The sequence below is a fragment of the Chlorocebus sabaeus genome, chromosome 2 (assembly GCF_047675955.1).
Source record: "Chlorocebus sabaeus isolate Y175 chromosome 2, mChlSab1.0.hap1, whole genome shotgun sequence".
Classification (NCBI taxonomy): domain Eukaryota; kingdom Metazoa; phylum Chordata; class Mammalia; order Primates; family Cercopithecidae; genus Chlorocebus; species Chlorocebus sabaeus.
The window spans coordinates 66,218,330-66,238,213 of record NC_132905.1 but is presented as its reverse complement, the minus strand read 5'-3'; the positions used below and the strand labels follow the sequence as shown (position 1 = coordinate 66,238,213).

General features: G+C 43.6%; 1 protein-coding gene and 1 pseudogene across 5 annotated transcripts in view; one reads left to right on the top strand and one right to left on the bottom strand.

Annotated features, from left to right (window-relative positions):
* PHF20 (PHD finger protein 20) overlaps nt 1–19,884 on the bottom strand; it is a 188,225-nt gene that overhangs the window by 106,373 nt on the left and 61,968 nt on the right. For 4 of the 5 annotated variants that reach the window (XM_037995037.2, XM_073009320.1, XM_037995040.2 and 1 more), the window contains exons 3-4: nt 8,752–8,923; nt 4,963–5,047 (exon numbers count right to left, since the gene is read on the bottom strand). In XM_037995037.2, the coding sequence (XP_037850965.2) occupies nt 4,963–5,047; nt 8,752–8,923 (257 nt within the window). The remainder of the gene's footprint in view (nt 1–4,962; nt 5,048–8,751; nt 8,924–19,884) is intronic. The other variant, XM_037995039.2, reaches the window with a different exon arrangement.
* LOC119621484 (cytochrome c oxidase subunit 7B, mitochondrial pseudogene) lies at nt 1,573–1,909 on the top strand (annotated as a pseudogene).

Sequence of the window (19,884 nt, the reverse complement as noted above, 5' to 3'; positions counted from 1 at the left end):
TGGCCAATACAACACTCATCTATTTCCATTCCCTCTTTGACTTCTAACTGCTCAAAAGAGTCCAGAGCAAAGGCAGTGAACACCCATCATCACTGAGCAGGAACTGGGACCAGACCCTGTCTCCCAACCATGGTTCTCAAGACAACACCAGGCTCCAGAAAGTGCAGACCACTACATCCACTCTCGCATTCTATCAGTGAACACCTGGACCTAATTGACAACACCTGCCCTCTTAGAACAACCCTGCTCCAAAGAGGCAGCCTGGTACCGTGGGAACGACAGTTTAGGGACTCTGGAGAACCACAGACCTCTATGCAGATCTCAGCTCTACCATCCAAGCACTTTATAACCTAAAGCAGTTTCCCCCTGTGAGCTTAGTTCCTCATCTGCAAAATAAGAATGGGGTTAATGGCAATAACCTTTCCATGTTTGTGTAAAGACTAAATATGATAAGATATGGAAATAACCTAGCACAGGGCCTGTCACAGACCAAGGGATCAATATCACCAAGTCACCCTAAAAGGGAAGCACAGCACACTGACAACCTTTTTTTTCTTTTTTTGTTTGGAGACGAGTCTTGCTCTGTTGCCCAGGCTAGAGTGCAGTATAGCACTATCTCGGCTCACTGCAACTTCCGCCTCCTGAGTTCAAGTGATTCTCCTGTTTCAGCCTCCTGAGTAGCTAGGACTACAGGTGTGTGTCACCACGCCTGGCTAATTTTTGTATTTTTAGTAGAGATTAGGTTTCACCATGTTGGCCAAGCTGGTCTCCAACTCCTGACCTCAGGTGATTCACTGCCCTGGCCCCACAAAGTGCTGGGATTACAGGCATGAGCCACTGCGCCTGGCCAGACATTGACATCTTTAAAGGCTATCTAGGCAAAAAAAAAAAAAAAAAAAAAAAGTGGGAGGGTGGCGGGAAGCACAATCCCTCTTCCCCCAGAAGAAGAAAACAGCAGCCAAGTTAGCACCTGCATGTGTGGGCCTAAATCTTCCTTTTCTCTTTCTACAAAGCTGTTCACATAGTATCAACCTCCCCACATTTCAAATGTAGAATCAGTTACAGCATGAAGAAAACAAAAAATAAGAGCAGCTTCAGCCAGAGACTCTAGAAACAAGATCATTTCCATAGTGTCTCCTGTTATAAATGCAGACTTCAGTCACTGCCCCAGAGACTGAACTGGCGGGGTAGGTAGGGGACATGACCCAAAAATATGCATAGTTTTTAGGAAGAAGGAGCTGATTTACCTGCTTATTCAAATTAAAGAACCACAGATCAACAGAAAGGAACAATTCCCCATTTTGTCATAAATGCTAACCTACAAAGTAGTTTCCTTAAAGAAAATCACAGAGCAGAGTTGTACACTACTGGGGGCAGAAAGCCCTGATAGACAATTGACTCTGCTATTCCCCGTGTGAAAAAAAGAGGAGCTTCGGGAGGCTGAGGCAGGTGGATGATTTGAGGTCAGGTGTTCCAGACCAGCCTGGCCAATATGGTGAAACTTCGTCTCTACTAAAAATGCAAAAATTAAAGCAGCAGCTTCATTGCTGCAGTTCTATCTTCACCTTCAGGATGTTTCCCTTGGTCAAAAACAAACTAAGTCGTCTCCAAGGTCGAAGCATTCAGCAAACAATGATGGCAGAGCCACCAGAAACGTACACCTGATTTTCATGACAAATATGGTAATACTGTATTAGCTAGTGGAGCCACTTTCTGTATTGCTCTATGGACATATGTAACAACACAAATCAGAATAGAATGGAGCCTGTCCCCTGTTGGCAGAGTCACCCCCCAAAATGGAGAGAACAGTAATCATACCAGCTGGTGTAATAATGAATTGTTTAAAAAACAGCTCATAATTGATGCCAAGTTAAAGCACTGTGTACCCATTAAGATATGGCATTACTGAAGAAATAAAGTACATTTGAAATCTTAAATACATATAAATTAGCCAAGTGTGGTGTGGTGTGTGCCTGTGGTCCCAGCTGCTCAGGAGGCTGAGGCAGGAGAATCGCTTGAACCCGGGGGGCAGAGGTTGCAGTGAGCAGAGATTGCGCCATTGCACTCCAGCCTGGGCAACAGAGCAAGATTCTGTCACAAACAAAAAAAAAAGGGAGGGGGAAGCTAGGCAGCCCCAGCAAAGAGGTGAGGTCAGCTCACCAGAGATGGCTTCCAAACAAAGATTCCCTGAACGTAGAAACCCATCTTTTACTGTCTTTTACAACAACATAGACTGAGAGTCTAACAAGACTACCAACTGCCACTGCCTTCACACTAAATAATGCTTAATCTCCACTGCTGAAGAACCATTCCAACTGAAAAAAGCTAAATAATATGGCATTAAATGCCCTATTTTCCAAGTGCTGACAGACTCCCTTAAGAAACTAAAGTTGTTATTTAGTTCTGATTCAATCATGCCAGACTCCTCAGTGCCAGCAGCTGCCACTTCCACTCTGGCTAGAGTCCCCACCCACCAGCCAGATCAACAATCAGCCTTAGCAAAACATCCAAGGAGATTAAGAGTGGCAAGAAAATCACACCAAGCCTTCTAAACATAAATCTACAAGGCGTGACTTCACTATATCCCCTGCCTCCTCCTGGCAGCACCAACAAGACATAAGTGACATTTACAGGAAATAAACATGCTGCCTTGCCAGCAGAGCTGCTCCTCACAGGGCCATTAAGCTGGTGGTCACTGCTACGGATGAACCTAAGGCACAGCAGAAAAGACCAGGGAAAGAGAGAAAAGAGAGACTAGCATTGTCGCTCCCAATCCCACAAGTAATCCCACAGTGAATCGTGATGAAGCAGAAACTGATCATTAGCACTAATCCAAACCTAACATTTTTGAAATAATTATTTCAAAGAGGTTCTGACCCATCCCACACACAAACACAAAACCTTATAGAGACAGGTGCCTACCATGATTAACCTGCACCATCCTGCCCTGCCTCCTCCTGGTAGCTCTATTTCAGCACCTACTTCATTCTACCGCAGGTCTTCTTTTATTTTACTCCATGATGCCAAGCTCTGGGCTCTGCAGGTAGTAGATCTAAACAGTAGATTACTAAGCCTTCATTGCCTCCACCAACACATCTTCCCACCCCTCTTAGAGGCATTAATTATCTTCATCTCCAAATCAGACATAGATCTGAGCTCCTACAAAGGCTAGCCTTCCTTCACAATCTGGGTGGCCAATAGTACCACCTGGCCTGTCCCACTAACTTTCTGTTTCAGGATTGCCCCTCTCCCATATCCTCTCCTCCCTCTTCCAGTTAGTCCCAAAAACCAGTCAGTGTGTCAGCGTAATACAGGACTTCAGACCCGAGAACCTCAGGAAAACAGGTTTTGGCAGAAATTTCCATTCATTTTCACGTCCTTCAATTAACTAAATTTCACTGGACAGAATATGGAGCTTCAGAAACAATATATTAGCATTGCAAATGACCATTTTAGGAACTACCATAGCCTCGAGACTCTCCCTCCTATAATTTTAGCTTATGGAGGAAGCACAACTGAAAATACTTTTTTTTTTAAAGAGACAGTCTCATTCTGCTGCCCAGGCTGGAGTACAATGACACTCTCATAGCCTGCTGCAGCCTCAAACTCCTGGGCTCAAAGGATCTTCCCACCTCAGCCATGCGAGTAGCTAGGACTACAGAAACATGCCACCACCCTCATCTAATTTTTTCATAGTGAGATGAGGTCTCACTGTGTTGCCCAGGCTGGTCTCAAATTCCTGGCCTCAACTGATCCTCCCACCATGGCCTCCCAAACTGCCGGGATTATAGGCACGAACCATGGTGTTTGGCCTGAAAAATACTTCTCTAAAAAGTTGCGGCTGGATATGGTGGTTCACACCTATAATCCCAACACTTTGGGAGGCTGAGGTGGGTAGATCACATGAGACCAGCCTGGGCAACCTAGCAAAACCCCGTCTCTACTAAAGATACAAAATTTAGCTGACCATGGTGCACGTTGGTAATCCCAGCTACTCGGGAGGCTGAGGCAGGAGAATTGTTTGAACCCAGGAGATGGAAGCTGCAGTGAGCTGAGCTGGCACCACTGCACTCCAGCCTGGGCAACAGAGCAAGACTCTGTCTCAAAAAAGAACAAGAAAAAAAAAATCATTCTCAGACAAAACTTGGTCAGCCTGAGGCCCAGCAGTTAGTAGAATATTAATAAATACCTGAATAACTTCATCAAATGAAAATTCAGACTGGCCTAAGAGTCAATCCTACAGTGGCATCAAGAGGCCTGACTTCCCTAAACATTCACTTCAGAGATCATGGAGACCACACATACCCTGGTGGAACGTGCTTACAATGGTATCACTGGGACCTAGACTCTATTCTCCAGGTGTCAGGATTCTGACCATACATATTATCCTCAAAACTCTTTGCCTGCCCTTTTACTAGCAAAATGAGCCTCTATTAGTCAAGTTTCCCATTCTGTCTCCACACGTTCAGCTCTGGCAAAAGAAACCCAACTCAGTGCTCTAACTTCCGGCATCCCAGTTTCCACTAGCCAACTCCAATGTTACAGACCACCCTCAATCACCTTGCATCAAGAAAGCACATTTTTTAAAGTTTGTTAGTGTTCATTTAATTTCTAGGCTATTCACAAATATTCAGGGCTATCTCATCAATTTTATTAGGAACTCCTAGACAGCAAGTACCTGCATACTTCCAGGAAGAGTGACAGATGAACTGTGACTGTTTTAGAAAACAATGCCTGAAAATTAGGGGGTAAAAAGTCAAACTACCTTTTTTGTCCAGTTTTCTTTACACTTATAATTTCTTCCCAACTCCTGACATAGTGATTAACTTGAATAAAGCAGATACCTAGGCAGTAAAGAAATACTGAAAATATACTATCATGCTCTAACATTACAAACATCCCCCCCGCCAACCACCACCACCTAAATCATGAGTAAAAACAACTACAACTCAAATGCCTTACCATCCTTGTTAACAGCAGTGACTTTGGCCGGGTAAAAACGACAATCAGACCAGCAAGCAAGGACCTGCTCATTTATTTGAAATTCCTAAAAAACATAAAAAAAAAAAAAAAAAAAAAAAAAAAGATCCTGTTACCAACCTAATTTCACAGGACATGCACTGTACCAGATCTCATAAAAGAGGCTGGGATTGATAAGAGAGTGAGAAAGGAAAGTAGCTATTGGGATGGAGGAAAATATTTCTGTTGTTCAACACCAGGAGTTGCTATAATCTCAGTGCCATTTGTCCTCGCCAAAAGTTAATGTTTTCAGGGCAACAGAGTTGGAGATGGGGCCTATGAGAGGTGTTTGGGTCATGGTGGCAAATCCCTCATGAACAGATTAATGCTGTCTCACAGGAGTGACTTCTCACTCTCCTGGGAATGGATTCATTCCCAAGAAATCAAGTTGTTATAAAGCAAGGCTCCTCCTCCTGTTAGGTCCCTCTCTTCACACTTGTCTCCCTCTTTGACCTTCCACCATGTATGATGCAGCATGAAAGCTGATGCCAGAAGACAGTACCATGCACTTGAACTTCCCGGCCTGCAGAATTGTGAGCTAAACAAACCCCTTTTCTTTATAAATTACCTAGTCTCAGATATTCTATTATAGCAACACAAAAAAGACTAAGACAAGAGTCAAAACAAAAGGGCTGGGACACAAGACCTCAATAAGCCCAAGAGGTCTGGGCAGGCACGGCACAGCACTGATGATAATTCCACCCTAATCAACATACATTCTGAAAATGAGTCTAAGAGGCCAGGACTACTAGGATATACATCCAGTATAGGAGTTAGAAGATTATGAGGCTACTTCATACTCAGGGAAGCAGCATTTAATGCCACCTACACTTCTAAAGGGTCTTTAGCCAGGGAAAGCAACCATTCACCTTTAATATTTTATACACTTTTCCCAGCACACAGTTTGCACTGATAAATTTTGCACAATGGGCCAGGCACAGTGGCTCACACCTGTAATCCCAGCACTCTGGGAGGTCGAGGTGGGCAGATCACCTGAGATCAGGAGGTAGAAAACAGCCTGGCCAACATGGTGAAATCCCCTCTCTACTAAAAATACAAAAATTAGCCAGTGTGGTGGCAGCTGCCTGTAATCCCAGCTTCTCAGAAGGCTGAGGTAGGAGAATCACTTGAACCCAGGAGGTGGAGGTTGCAGTGAGCTGAGATCATGCCATTGCACTCCAGGCTGGGTGACACAGTGAGATTCTGTCTCAAAAAAAAAAAAAAAAAAATTGTAGAATGAACACTGAAAAGTCAAATGGAACAATACTGAATAATCCTTAATTGGGAAAAAGAAAAAAAAAGGCCAGTAAGAGTTCAAGTTCCCTAATAGGGTTAAAATAGAAAATAAGCCAGACACAGTGGCTCGTGCCTGTAATCCCAGCACTTTGGGAGGCTGCGGCAGGTGGATCACCTGAGGTCAGGGGTCTGGCCAACATGATGAAATCCCACCTCTACTAAAAATACAAAAATTAGCCAGGTGTGGTTGGATGAACCTGTAGTCCCAGCTACTCAGAAGGCTAAGACTCGAGAATCACTTGAACCTGGAAGACAGAGGTTGCAGTGAGCCAAGATCATGCCACTGCACTCCAGCCTTGGCAATAGAGTAAGACTGTCGCAAAAAAAAAAAAAAAAAAAAAAAGATAAGAAAAAGAAAATAGAAGGCAGGGCTGAGTCAGATCTAAAAGTAGCAGGACCATTATAGATGTCTCAATGCCTGTTTAAAAACCTTAAAACTGGCCAGGCACAAGGGCACACGCCTAAAATCCCAGGACTTTGGGAGGTACGAAGGATCTTCTTTCTTTGGCAGAAAGATCCCTTAAGGCCAGGAGTTCAAGATCAGCCTGGGCAACATAATGAGACCTTGTCTCTACAAAAAAAATTTTTTAATTAGCCAGGCACAGTGGTATATGCCTATAGTCCCAGGTACTCAGGAGGCTGAGGAAGGAGGATTGCTTGAGCCCAAGAGGTCAAAGCTACATTGAGCAAAGACTGTACCACTGCACTACAGACTGGGTGACAGAGCAATAAAACGTCTCTTTAAAAAAACAAAAAAACAGGCTGGGCGCAGTGGCTCACACCTGTAATCCCAGCACTTTGGGAGGCTGAGGCAGGCGGATCATGAGGTCAGGAGATCAAGACCATCGTAGCTAACAATGAAACCTGTCTCTACTAAAAATACAAAAAATTAGCCAGGTATGGTGGCACGCACCTGTAGTCCCAGCTACTCGGGAGGCTGAGGCAGGGGAATTGCTTGAACCCAGAAGACGGAGGTTGCAGTGAGCTGAGATCGAGCCACTGCACTCCAGCCCGAGCGACAGAGCAAGACTCCGTCTCAAAAACAAACAAACAAAAACACGGCTCTTGAGCTACTTACTCGAGCCCACTCCCACTCTATGGAGTGTACTTTCATTTCAGTAAATGTGTGCTTTCATTGCTTAAAACAAAGCAAAACAAAACAAAACAAAACCTTAAAACTTCATACTGCATTTTGAAGTCAGTAAAAGCTCCAGGCATAGAGATAAAATTGAGAAAAATGGAATACAGTCCAATCAATTCCAGGTTCTTTGAGGGCTTATAAAAGATTTTGCATGATGAGCTTACGCCTATAATCCTAGCACTTCGGGAGACCAAGGTGGGAGGATTGCTTGAGCCCAAGAGTTCAAGACCAGCCTGGGCAACAATGTGAGACACTGTCTGTATAAAAAAATTTAAAAATTAGCCGGGTGTGGTGGGCCCATGGTCCCAGCTACTCGGGAAGGTGAAGTGGAAAGACTGCTTCAGCCTGAGATTGAGGCTGCAGTGAGCCATGATCGCACCACTGCATTCCAGTCTGGGCAACAGAGCAAGACCCTGTCTCAAAAGAAAAACAAAGACCTTGCATATGAGATTAGTACAATGCTCTACATGGAATGATCACTTTCTTTTCTTTTTGAGATGGAATCTCACTCTGTCACCTGGGCTGGAGTGCAGTGGCGTGATCATCCTGGCTCACTGCAACCTCTGCCTGCTGGGTTCAAGCGATTCTCCTGCCTCAGCCTCCCGAGTAGCTGGGATGACAGGCACCCTCCACTACACCTAGCTAATTTTTCATGTTTTTAGTAGAGGTGGGGTATCACCATGTTGGCCAGGCTGGTCTCAAACTCCTGATCTGGTGATCCACCCGCCTCCACCTTTGCCTCCGCCTCCCAAAGTGCAGGAATTACAGGTGTGAGCCACCGCACCTGGCCGGAATGATCACTTAACAAAAGATCAGACAGCTTAACAAAAGATCAGAAGATCTACTATGTGCCAGGCAGTGTTCTAGAAGTTAGGGATACAGTGCTGTAAAATTGGTCAGGAGTTTGAGACCAGCCTGGCCAATGTGGCAAAACCCCATATCTACTAAAAATACAAAAATTAGCCGTGGTGGGCACCTGTAATCCCAGCTACTAGGGAGGCTGAGGCATGAGAATCGCTTGAACCCGAGAGGTGGAGGTTGCAGTGAGCAGAGATTGCACCACTACACTCTAGCCTGGGCAACAGAGCAAGACTCTGTCTCAAAAAACAAACAGACAAACAAACAAAAAAATTGGGATTCTTCAAGAGCCCCAGGCGTCATTGAGATCTCAGGGTTACAACTATAGGCCTAAATAAGAACTGGTCCCCAGCTGCTACTGAACATCAAAGATTGAAACACAAACAGCCCAATGGCTGACCTTGCGTACTATAGAACTTCCCAGATTTCTTACTCACAGAAGATCCATCCTCTTCATGCAAGCCCTCTTTCCTCAGCTGTATTTTCTCTAAAGGGCGTAAATAAGGACTGTCCCAGCAGAACCACTCATCATAACGATGGTTCCAGCGCTTGAAATGGATGAGTACTTTTCCTTCCTCGTAGTCAATGTCTTCTATGTGAGCTGGATACCTGAGTCAGAAAAAAAAAAAAAAAAAAAAAAATTGGCATTCCTTTAATACCCACCCCAAATATCCAAATATCCATAATGGTATATTTCCAAACCTCTTCCCAAAGGAGAAGGTTACCAGGCCTACCGTTTAGAGACTCCGTGTAATTGGGTCAAATCACAAATTAGGGAAGGTAATAGACCTGAGATCCAAATCCCAACCTGCATATTCCTTATTTTATGAACTATTTTATTTTATTTTATTTTTGAGACAGAGTCTCGCTCTGTCACCCTGGCTGGAATACAGTGGTGTGCTCTTGGCTCACTGCAACGTCCTGGGTTCAAGTGACTCTCCCTGCCTCAGCCTTCCGGGTAGCAGGGATCACAGGCGCCTGCCACCATGTCCAGCTAATTTTTGTATTTTTAGTAGAGATGGGGTTTCACCATGTTGACCAGGCTGGTCTCAAACTCCTGGCCTTAGGTGATCTGCCCGCCTCAGCCTCCCAAAATGCTGAGATTACAAAGGTGAACCACCATGCCCGGCCAGTTTATAAACTATTAAATTAAACTTTCAGAGCCTGAGTTCCCTCATGTAAAGTGGAAGAAGCACACTGGGTTGTAGTGTGGATTAAACAAGATGACATACACAAAAGACATGGGCACACAAGAGGCAAGAAGAAAACATTTAACAACTAGATTAGATTTTACGTGTGCCAATAAAGCAGAATGACCATGCAACCCAGACTGTATCAGACAGTCTCAATTTTAAGCATTTTGTAAGCAACATAATGGAATACTATGCAGGGGTTTTTTTGTTTGTTTGAGACAGGGTCTCGCTCTGTCGCTAGGCTGGAGTACAGTGGCGCGATCTCTGCTCAATGCAACCTCCACCTCCCTGGTTCAAGAGATTCCTCTGCCTCAGCTTCCCGAGTAGCTGGGATTACAGGCACCCGCCACCACGCCCGGCTAATTTTTGTATTTTTAGTAGACGGGGTTTCACCATGTTGGCCAGGATGGTCTTGATCTCTTGACCTCATGATCTGCCTGCCTCGGCCTCCCAAAGCACTAGCATTACAGGCATGAGCCACCATGCCTGGCCTTATACTATGCAGTTATTAAAAAGAACAAGATGATTTTTATCTGTCAAGATATGGAAAGCTCTTCTAAGATATACAGTTATATGATGCAGAACACTGTATATGTTAAGCTATTGCTTTGTTTTATTGATTGATTGATTGACTGATTGATTGAGACAGGGTCTCACTCTGTCACCCAGGCTGAAGTGCAGTGGCGTGATCTCAGCTCACTACAACCTCCCTCTCCCCAGCTCAAGTGTCCCTCCAGCCTTACCCTCCCAAGTAGTTGAAACTACAGGCGCACACCACCATACAAGGCTAATTTTTGTATTTATTGTAGAGACAGAGTTCTGTTATGTTGCCCAGGATGGTCTCAAACTCCAGGGCTCAAGCTATCTGCCCACTTCAGCCTCCCCAAATGCTGGAATTACAGGCATGAGTCACCACACCTGACTTATTTTTTTAAAGAAGAGAAAGAAGGATATGTATTCACATATGCTTATATATGCAAAAAGTATTTGGAAGGATGCCCAAGAAACAACAAAGGTTACTTGTGGAAAAGTGTGGCCAGTTCAGTAGATGGTTTCTTTTAACCTCCATTTAACCTTCTTTCTAGACTGAGAGTTGGGAAAATCAACAACTACATTTCCCTGACTTCCTTACAATTGGTGGCCAAGGTCGTAAAAACCCTGGCCAGCACAAGGCCTGTCAAGCTTCCACATACATGTAAATCATCAGGGTGTCCTGTTGAAATGAAAATTCTGATTCAGTATGCCAAGCTGGGGCCTAAGAGCTCTCACAAGCTCCCAGATGTTGCTGCTGCTGCTGCTGCTGCTCTGCAATAGTCAGAGCCTAATGTCTAATCATCAGCTTCATGCATATCAGGCAGCAGTGGTGCAGATGGCAGTGCCAGTAGTGATTTCCTGACCTCCAGATCACAGCTACAATTGTGGGCCTTTCAAGATGATACCCTAAGGGCAGCCTCCTTGAGTCCCACTCTTCCAGCCTTTCCAGCAATGTAGTACCCAATTCCCTACGTTAAATCCTTTTGTGGTTAAAATACTCAGGCTGGTTTCTTTTTCCAGCATTTATTCCTGACACAAGAGAGATATCTGGATAAGAGGCGGGGAGGGGCAAAAATAGGAGGGAGACTTTTTGCAGTATACCTTATAATACATTTTTATTTCAACTATATAAAGGTACTGCTCATTCCAAAAAATAAAGGGTTAAAAATAAATAAAAATATTGTATGGAGTTTTTCTCTGAAAACACTTATATTAATCAAATAGCTATTTGAGACTGACAAAGTTTACATTCTATCCGTATTTTCTCCCTGCAACCTGGTTTGTACCATTTCCTTCCTTTCTTATATCCAGCACCTAGTACAGTGCTGTCCTAATAAACACATGCTACCTAAATGAACAGGCCTGCTTTCTTGTGTCTGTATACTGTGTACTTTTCAGCCCTACACTAGCACCCTCTAAGGCAGTTTGCTTGGCGTTATTAACGTATCGCAGTACTTTGCACATACTAGGTACTCAATAAATGTTTAGCAAATGAATTCCACTCTTCTTATTCTTCCCAAAGGTCATGTATTCTGTCAGTTTTTTTAATTCCAACATTCTCAGACTTTAGCAACCTATTCCAATTTCACTCCTCAAGTTCAGGGCCCCATCACTTCATGTGTATAATCCTCACAGAGGACTGAAAGAGTATGTTTTCCATAACTCCTAATTGCTACTATGCGTACCTTAATTGCTCAAAAATATTAACAAAAGACATAAACAGCCCTGAAACTAGTCTTCCTACTCCAATCCAACTGACAGCTGCTATAAACACAAGACATCTTGACAGCAGACTGGCTAACTGTCTGATCTGACAAATGAAATAGTACAACTGTAGGAGACAAGAGAGGATTCCCTAAATCCACTTCTCTCTGCAAAATGGGGAGAAGGATATCAATATGGCAATTATGTATCTCTTACCCTCTCATTCATTCAGTCTACCTGAAGCTAGTAAACCTCTCTAAAACAACACAATCTGTCCTAACACATTCCTATTCAAACCACTTTTTTTTTTTTTTTTGAGATGGAGTCTCGCTCTGTCGCCCAGGCTGGAGTGCCATGGAGCCATCTCAGCTCACTGCAAGCTCCGCCTCCTGGGTTCATGCCATTCTCCTGCCTCAGCCTCCCAAGTAGCTGGGACCACAGGCGCCCACCACCACGCCCGGCTAATTTTTTTGTATTTTTAGTAAAGACGGGGTTTCATCGTGTTAGCCAGGATGGTCTCAATCTCCTGATCTCGTGATCCGCCCGCCTCGGCCTCCCAAAGTGCTGGGATTACAGGCATGAGTCATTGCGCCTGGCCTTAAACCACTTTCTTTAATGGTTTACTATCTCTAGCAACAGTTTTCTCACACAGGGTCCTTGGACTAAGGCAGGAAATTTTCTTTACATGGAAATCATTTTTTTTTTTTTTTTTTGAGACAAGGCCTTGCTCTGTTGCCCAGGCTGGAGTACAGTGGTGCCACCATGGCACACTACAGCTTTGAACCCCTTACCTCAAGTGATCCCCCAGCTCAGCCACCAGAGTTGCTGGGACTGCAGGCTCATACCATCACGCCCAGCTAATTTTCTGTCATTTTTTTTGTAGAGGTAGAGTCTCACTATGTTGCCCAGGCTGGTCTTAAACACCTGGGCTCAAGTATCCTCCTGCCTCAGCCTCTCAAATTGCTGGGATTACAAGCATGAGCCACCACGCCCCGCTTGAAATTGCATTCTTTCTTTTACTATTTAAATATACCTTTTAAGTTAAAAAGATAACAACTGTTTGTTTTTAATACCCTTCCTAATATTACACAGCCTTCAAAAAGAATAAGGCAGCTCTATGTATTGATTTTAATTTTTTTAATGTATTGATTTTAAAAGATCTCTAAGAAATGTAGGGGTAAACTCAAGCTGTCAAACAGTATTTGAATGCACTACCATTTATGTGGGGGAAGGGAGAGAGCCAATACAGTCATACCTGTTTTTAAATGTGTGGGCTATCTCTGGAAGGAGGATCAAGTAACCCGGTTTGCCCCCTGAAAGGGGAACTGAATAGTTTTAAGCAACTAGAAAGGATGTATGAGACTCATTTCATTTGCTGTATATCCTTTTGGACATTTTAAATGCTGTACTATAAACATATATTAACTATTAAAAGTACATAATTACATACTTATTTTAAACGTACTTATTTGGCAAAATTAAAAGTTGGCAACCTCAGGGCAAATCTTAAATTATTTTGGATATGCACTGGTCGGAAGTCAGGATTCATAGAATCAAGTGTGAACTCCTAGGCCACCAACTCCACTTGCTCTGAAGGGTCTTTGTGTCCTCGGCTAATATAAAGAAAGCTTCTCCCTCATTCAAAAAAACTTTACCAGGCACACGTATCCCACTCTCTGCAGACCTAAACAAACCCCTCCAAGAGGCTCAATAGTAGCCAAGGGGCAAAATTTTCCAAAGATTAAGTGGTCCTCCCCACTTCCCTAAAGTATGACAAAGATGCAAGTCATTTATGGCGGTGGGGACTCAATTACATTTCAGAGAAGAGAGAGGTTACAAAAACCATCTTAGAGATCAACCTGGTAAGACTTAGTAGATCACAACTCTGCCTGCCTTGGGGACAGCTTAGCTTCATCAGTCAACAGGAATTTACTAAGTGCTTTTGATCTGACCAGTCAATTCTAGGTCTTGGAAGGGATTATACAAACATGTGTTCTGGCCCCTGCCCTTGAGGAGAACTAGACACATAAATGGATTAGGCTTTAAAACTATTAGGTTGAACCACATTTAATTGCTGATAATCAACTGCTTTTTACCTACCAAAATAGCAGTTTTATCTGGTTCAATCTAAATATTTGGACAACCATAAAGCAGGCTGAAGATGATGAGACAGGGTTAACAAAAGAGATATGAATGGAATTTGTACAGACAGAAAAAGGAAGAGAGAATTTCTAGCTTCCATGTGTAACTAAGAGCCATTGATGAGACTCTAGTTTCCAAACTAACATTGCAGCTGGGAGTTACATTTCCAATCAATGGGAACATTAGCCAGAAAGGGGCAGATAATCAAACTAATAACAAAAATTAGCTCTTAGGAGGGGACAGGGATTAGGAATAGCTAAGAGATTTTTGCTTTAGTGTGAATTTTTTTTTAATTTAGTTAAATATTACTTTATAAGCAAAAATTAAGTACTTTTTGGGGTTTTGGGTTTTGTTTTTTGTTTGTTTGTTTTTGTTTTTTGTTTTGTTTTTGAGACAGGGTCTTACTCTGTCACCCAGGATGGAGTACAATGGTGCAATCTCCACTCACTGCAGCCTCGACCTACCAGGCTCAGGTGATCCACCTCAGCCTCCTGAGTAACTGGGACTACAGGCTCACGCCACCATGCTTGGCTAAGTTACTTTTTTGGTATTTTTTGTAGAGATGGGGTTTTTTGTAGAGACGGGGTTTTGCCATGTTGCTCAGGATGGTCTCGAATTCTTGGCCTCAAGTGATCGCTGGCCTTGGCCTCTGAAAGTGCTAGGATTACAGGTGTGAGCCACTGTACCCAGCCAAAAATAAATACTTTTAAATTAAAAGTTTAAAAAACTTTTTTAAAGATATCAACCGATATCTTCATGAATATTATGTTTATGTACCGCTATGGCATACCCACAAAATGGCATATTATACAGCCATAAGAAAGAATGAAGACACACTCTAAGAGCTGATATGGAAAGATTTCTATGACACATTAAGTTTTTCAAAAACAAGTTACAGAATAGTGTGTATCTTATGACATCTTTTGTGTTATAGAAGAGGAAAATAAGAATATTGGCTGGACATGGTGGCTCATGTCTATAATCCCAGCATTTTGGGAGGCCAAGATGAGAGGATCACTTTGAAGCCAGGAGTTTGAGACCAGCCTGAGCAACACAGCAAGACCTCATCTCTAAAAAAAAAAAAGTTTAAAAAAAATTCGCTAGGAGTAGGCGTGCGTGCCAGCTACTCGGAAGGCTGAGGTGGAAGGATCACTTGAGCCCAAGCGTTCAAAGCTGCAGTGAGCTATAATTGTGACACTGCACTCTACCCTGGGGACAGAGTGAGACCCCATCTAAAAAACAGATAATAATAATACATTTTTAGAATTTTCAGCCTTTGTCAAGAAGATTATAAAACTTTTCTCTTTTATCTTTTTCTTTTTTGAGATGAAGTCTCATGCTGTCGCCCAGGCTAGAGTGCAGTGGTGTGATCTCGGCTCACTGCAACCTCTGCCCCCCAGGTTCCAGTGATTCTCCCACCTCAGCCTCCCGAGTAGCTGGGACTACAGGTGCATGCTACCATACCTGGCTAATTTTTTGTATTTTTAGTAGAGATAGGTTTCATCATGTTAGCCAGGTTGGTCTCAAACTCCTGACCTCAAGTGATCTACCTGCCTTGGCTTCTCAAAGTGCTGGAATTATAGGTGTGAGCCACTGCACCCAGCCTCTTCTATTCTGTAAATATAATGAACTGATAGATTTCTTAAATTTAAGTTATCATTACTCTGCTAGAATAAATCATATTTGGTTTCATGCACATTCATTTAATAAGTCTCTACTTGGTGTTTCAGGATTTTATTGACAAGAATTGTACCTCTTTTATAAATGAGATCTGTCCAAGTTTCCTTGTATTATGCCCTTCCTGCCCAGTTTATTAGGCTATGATAACCTCACAGACAAACTAGAATGCTTTATTTCATTTTCTATGAAACCACCTACTCTGAGGGCCTCCTTAGAAGGTAGTTCTTTGTCTACCTTTCCCATCACTTCTATGGTCACTAGTCTGATTAAGTTTCCTACCTCTTCTTTTTTTTTGAGACGGCATCTCGCTCTGTCACCCAGGCTGGAGTGCAGTGGCATGATCTCAGTTCACTGCAACCTCCGCCTCCTGGGTTCAAGTGATTATCCTGCCTCAGCCTCCTGAGTAGCTGGGATTACAGGCGCCCGCCACCATGCCCTGCTAATTTTTGTATTTTTAATAGAGACGGGGTTTCAGCATGTTGGCCAGGATGATCTCAATCTCTTTACCTCGTGATCCATCCCCCTTAGCCTCCCAAAGTGCTGGGATTACAGGCATGAGCCATCGCACCCAGCCTCCTACCTCTTCTTGAGTCAATTTCAGTCCATTTTTCCTACACTGATAAGAGAGTTTGAAATGATAATCAGGTACTACTTAAATGTTCAAAAATCAATAGTTTTCCTTGGAAGAAAGAGTTCAAGAGTCAACAAAAATGTTTCAAACTCAAGTCACAAACAAGATTTTTAAATGGCTAATACAAACACAAGGCTGCTAAGCACTTTACAGGGCAGGAACTATGCCCTATGAACTTCAGTATTCAACAAACACTCCTGAGTTTGTATTATGAGACAAACAAACTGCTAGGTCCTGGAGACACAGAATAGATGACCAATCATCAGAGCCCCCAGGGTGGCAAGAGCCCAAAGAGAAATTTGTTAAGCCTATGGGATTTCCCATTCCTCTCCACAAGCAAAAAGATCAGGAACACTCTGGATCTCAGGAAGAAAGGAGAGAAAAAAAAGCATAGCTGGCCAGGCGCAGTGGCTCATACCTGTAATCCCAGCACTTTGGGAGGCCGAGACGGGCAGATCACCCAAGGTTGGAAGTTCGAGACCAGCCTGACCAACATGGAGAAACCTCCATCTCTACTAAAAATACAAAATTAGCTGGGTGTGGTAGCACATGCCTGCAATCCCAGCTACTTGAGAGGCTGAGGCAGGAGAATCACTTTACCCAAGAGGTGGAGGTTGTGGTGAGCCGAGATCACACCATTGCACTCCAGCCTAGGGAACAAGAGCGAAACTCCATCTCAAAAAACCAAAAAACAAAAAACAAACAAACAAAAAAAAGAAGCATAGCTCTAGAATGAACCAGCCTGCCTATATCCCATAACCAGGACTAGAGGAAAGAGAGGCATTATCTCTCCTCCATGTCCAGCCCAGGCTGGACAGTCTGGGTTTCTGCTGCTCTTCACTGCCCCCTTCTAAAGCACTTGAATAAATCCTCCCCTCTTTTTATTTTTATTTTATGTTTTTTTTTTTTTTTGAGATGGAGTCTCACTCTGTCACCCAGGCTGGAGTGCAGTGGTGTGATCTCGGCTCACTGCAACCTCTGCCTCCCGGGTTCAAGCAAGTCTCCTGCCTCAGCCTCCTGAGTAGTTGGGATTACAGGTGTGTGCCACCATGCCTGGCCGATTTTTGTATTTTTAGTACAGACGGGGTTTCACCATGTTGGCCAGGCTGGTCTTGAACTCCTGACTTCGTGATCTGCCTGCCTCAGCCTCGCAAGTGCTGGGATTACAGGCGGGAGTCACTGAACCGGGACTATTTTTTATTTTTTTTAACTCTTCATTCTAGAGCCCACGATAAACTTTTTCATCAGAGTCCCATTTTTTCTAACTAGAGGGTTGGGAAAGGTTTCAGAGAAGACTTAGCCTTTGGATCAAACCTTCAGAGATCCAGTCTGAATCTGCAGGGTATCCTGCATATATTAGACATCCAATAAAGGTTCACCAGATGTACTTTTTAAAAAAGATTTGGAGCCACAAAACAGCAATAGGAATATATAAACAAACCAAGATGAATCATCAAAATAAACCAATGATATCCATGTTGTAAATGTCAGGAGGACAAACATACCCCAGCATGAGAACTGTTAATTTGGAGGGGATATATGCACATGGTGGTCACCATGACAAAATTAGTCACAAAACTGTTTTCCAAAGGCCAAAAAGTATCAAAAACTCTTATCTAAAATTCAACTTGGAAAGGAAAGATAAGCAAAACTTCATAATAAACAAGGTTACCATAATGAGCTTAATTTAAGCAAGTCATATAACTAGTCACTAAGCCAACCAAGAAGCCACAGACCAGTATAGCCAATGTCAAATGGAAAAGGACAAAGAGAATGAATGGAAATCAGCAGAAGAAAAATTCATTAAACGATAATTCCACAAACATTTTCTGAGTACCTACTCTGGGCCAGGAAGTATACTAGGGTTTAGAAATACAGAATCAAATTTTTTTTTTTTTTTTTTTTTTTTTTTTTGAGACGGAGTCTCACTCTGTCACCCAGGCTGGAGTACAGTGGTGCAATCTCAGCTCACCACAACCTCCACCTCCCGGGTTCAAGTGTTTCTCCTGCCTCAGCCTCCCAAGTAGCTGGGACTACAGGTGCCCACCACCACGCCTAGCTAACATTTTGTGTATTTTTAGTAGAGACAGGGTTTTACTATATTGGCCAGGCTGGTCTCAAACTCCTGACCTTGTGATCCACCTGCCTTGGCCTCCCAAAGTGCTGAGATTACAGGCATGAGCCACCACGTCTGGCCAGAACCAAATCTATTAAGATGTGCGATCACAGCAACTGGCAGAGGATGACAGGCCCTATGTTACAAGACATAGTAGACTTTCTTTTTTTTTTTTTTTTTTTTTTTTGAGACGGAGTCTTGCTCTGTCGCCCGGGCTGGAGTGCAGTGGCCGGATCTCAGCTCACTGCAAGCTCCGCCTCCCAGGTTTACACCATTCTCCTGCCTCAGCCTCCCGAGTAGCTGGGACTACAGGCGCCCGCCACTTTGCCCGGCTAGTTTTTTTGTATTTTTTGTAGAGACGGGGTTCCACCGGGTTAGCCAGGATGGTCTCGATCTCCTGACCTCGTGATCCGCCCGTCTCGGCCTCCCAAAGTGCTGGGATTACAGGCTTGAGCCACCGCACCCGGCCACAGTAGACTTTCAATTCCTCAGACACACCACACACCTTCCCATACCAAGTATACTCCCTTTACCTGAAACAACAACCCCTGCCCACTCTTCCCAGGGAACATCCTTATCCTCCTATAGCCTCAGAATCTGACTACACTACCTCAAGTAGCTCCCACTTCCTTCCAGTCTGTGTCAGTTTCCTACATGTTTCCTTCATAGCATTTACCCCAATCTGTTATTATTTCATTTGTTTGTGTTTGTGGCCTGCTTCCCCAAGAGACAACAGGCACTGCTAGAGGCATCTGTCTCTTAATCACTACAGTATCGTCTGGGGGAATAAAAGTATGTAAGTATGTCTATAGGTACAAATAATTGTAATAAAGTATACCAGGTGCAACAACAGACGACTCCTTAAGGTAGAGTAAGATACAGAGGAGCAAAAGGGGAGAGGGAGAGGAAGAGGATCAAGTGAGAGGAGGGCCCAAGACAACCCTGGGGAAAAGGAGACACTTGATCTCCATTCTGAAAGATGAGTAGGCATTTTCCAGCTGATCAAGGAGGCAGTGAAGCTGGGGAGAGTTTCTGGGAGAAGATGTAATAGGAGTAAACCAGCACAGTACAGAGGAAAGAAAGCACAAAAGAGGACAAGGAAATTCAAGGGGATGGAGGAAACAACAACTCCGTTTGAGGGGCCATGGAGGATCTTATGGATGGACTGCTGAGCCCTAAATGAATGTTTGCCAAGAGCAGTCCACGCGTGGCAACCAATACACCAACTGTGTGTTGGTGAACACAGAGCTGCTGGTCCACAAGGTCTCCATGAGGAATGAAGAATATTATATTGTGCTTTTCAGTAATCTGGACCCTCTTTATCAAAGCTTCCCAGCTGAGGTGCCACAAATGGGTTACCAGTGGGCAATGACATGAAGAACGTTGAGATGCCAGATAACCACCATATAATCAAGAACTACTAGAAAATTTTAGTGTGTGAGGCTGGATGCAGTGGCCCATTCTTGTAATCCCAGTGCTTTCTGAGACCAAGGCAGGAGGCCAGGAGTTCAAGACCAGCCTGGGCAACAGAGGAAGACTCTGTCTCTACAAAAAAATTTTTTTAAATTAG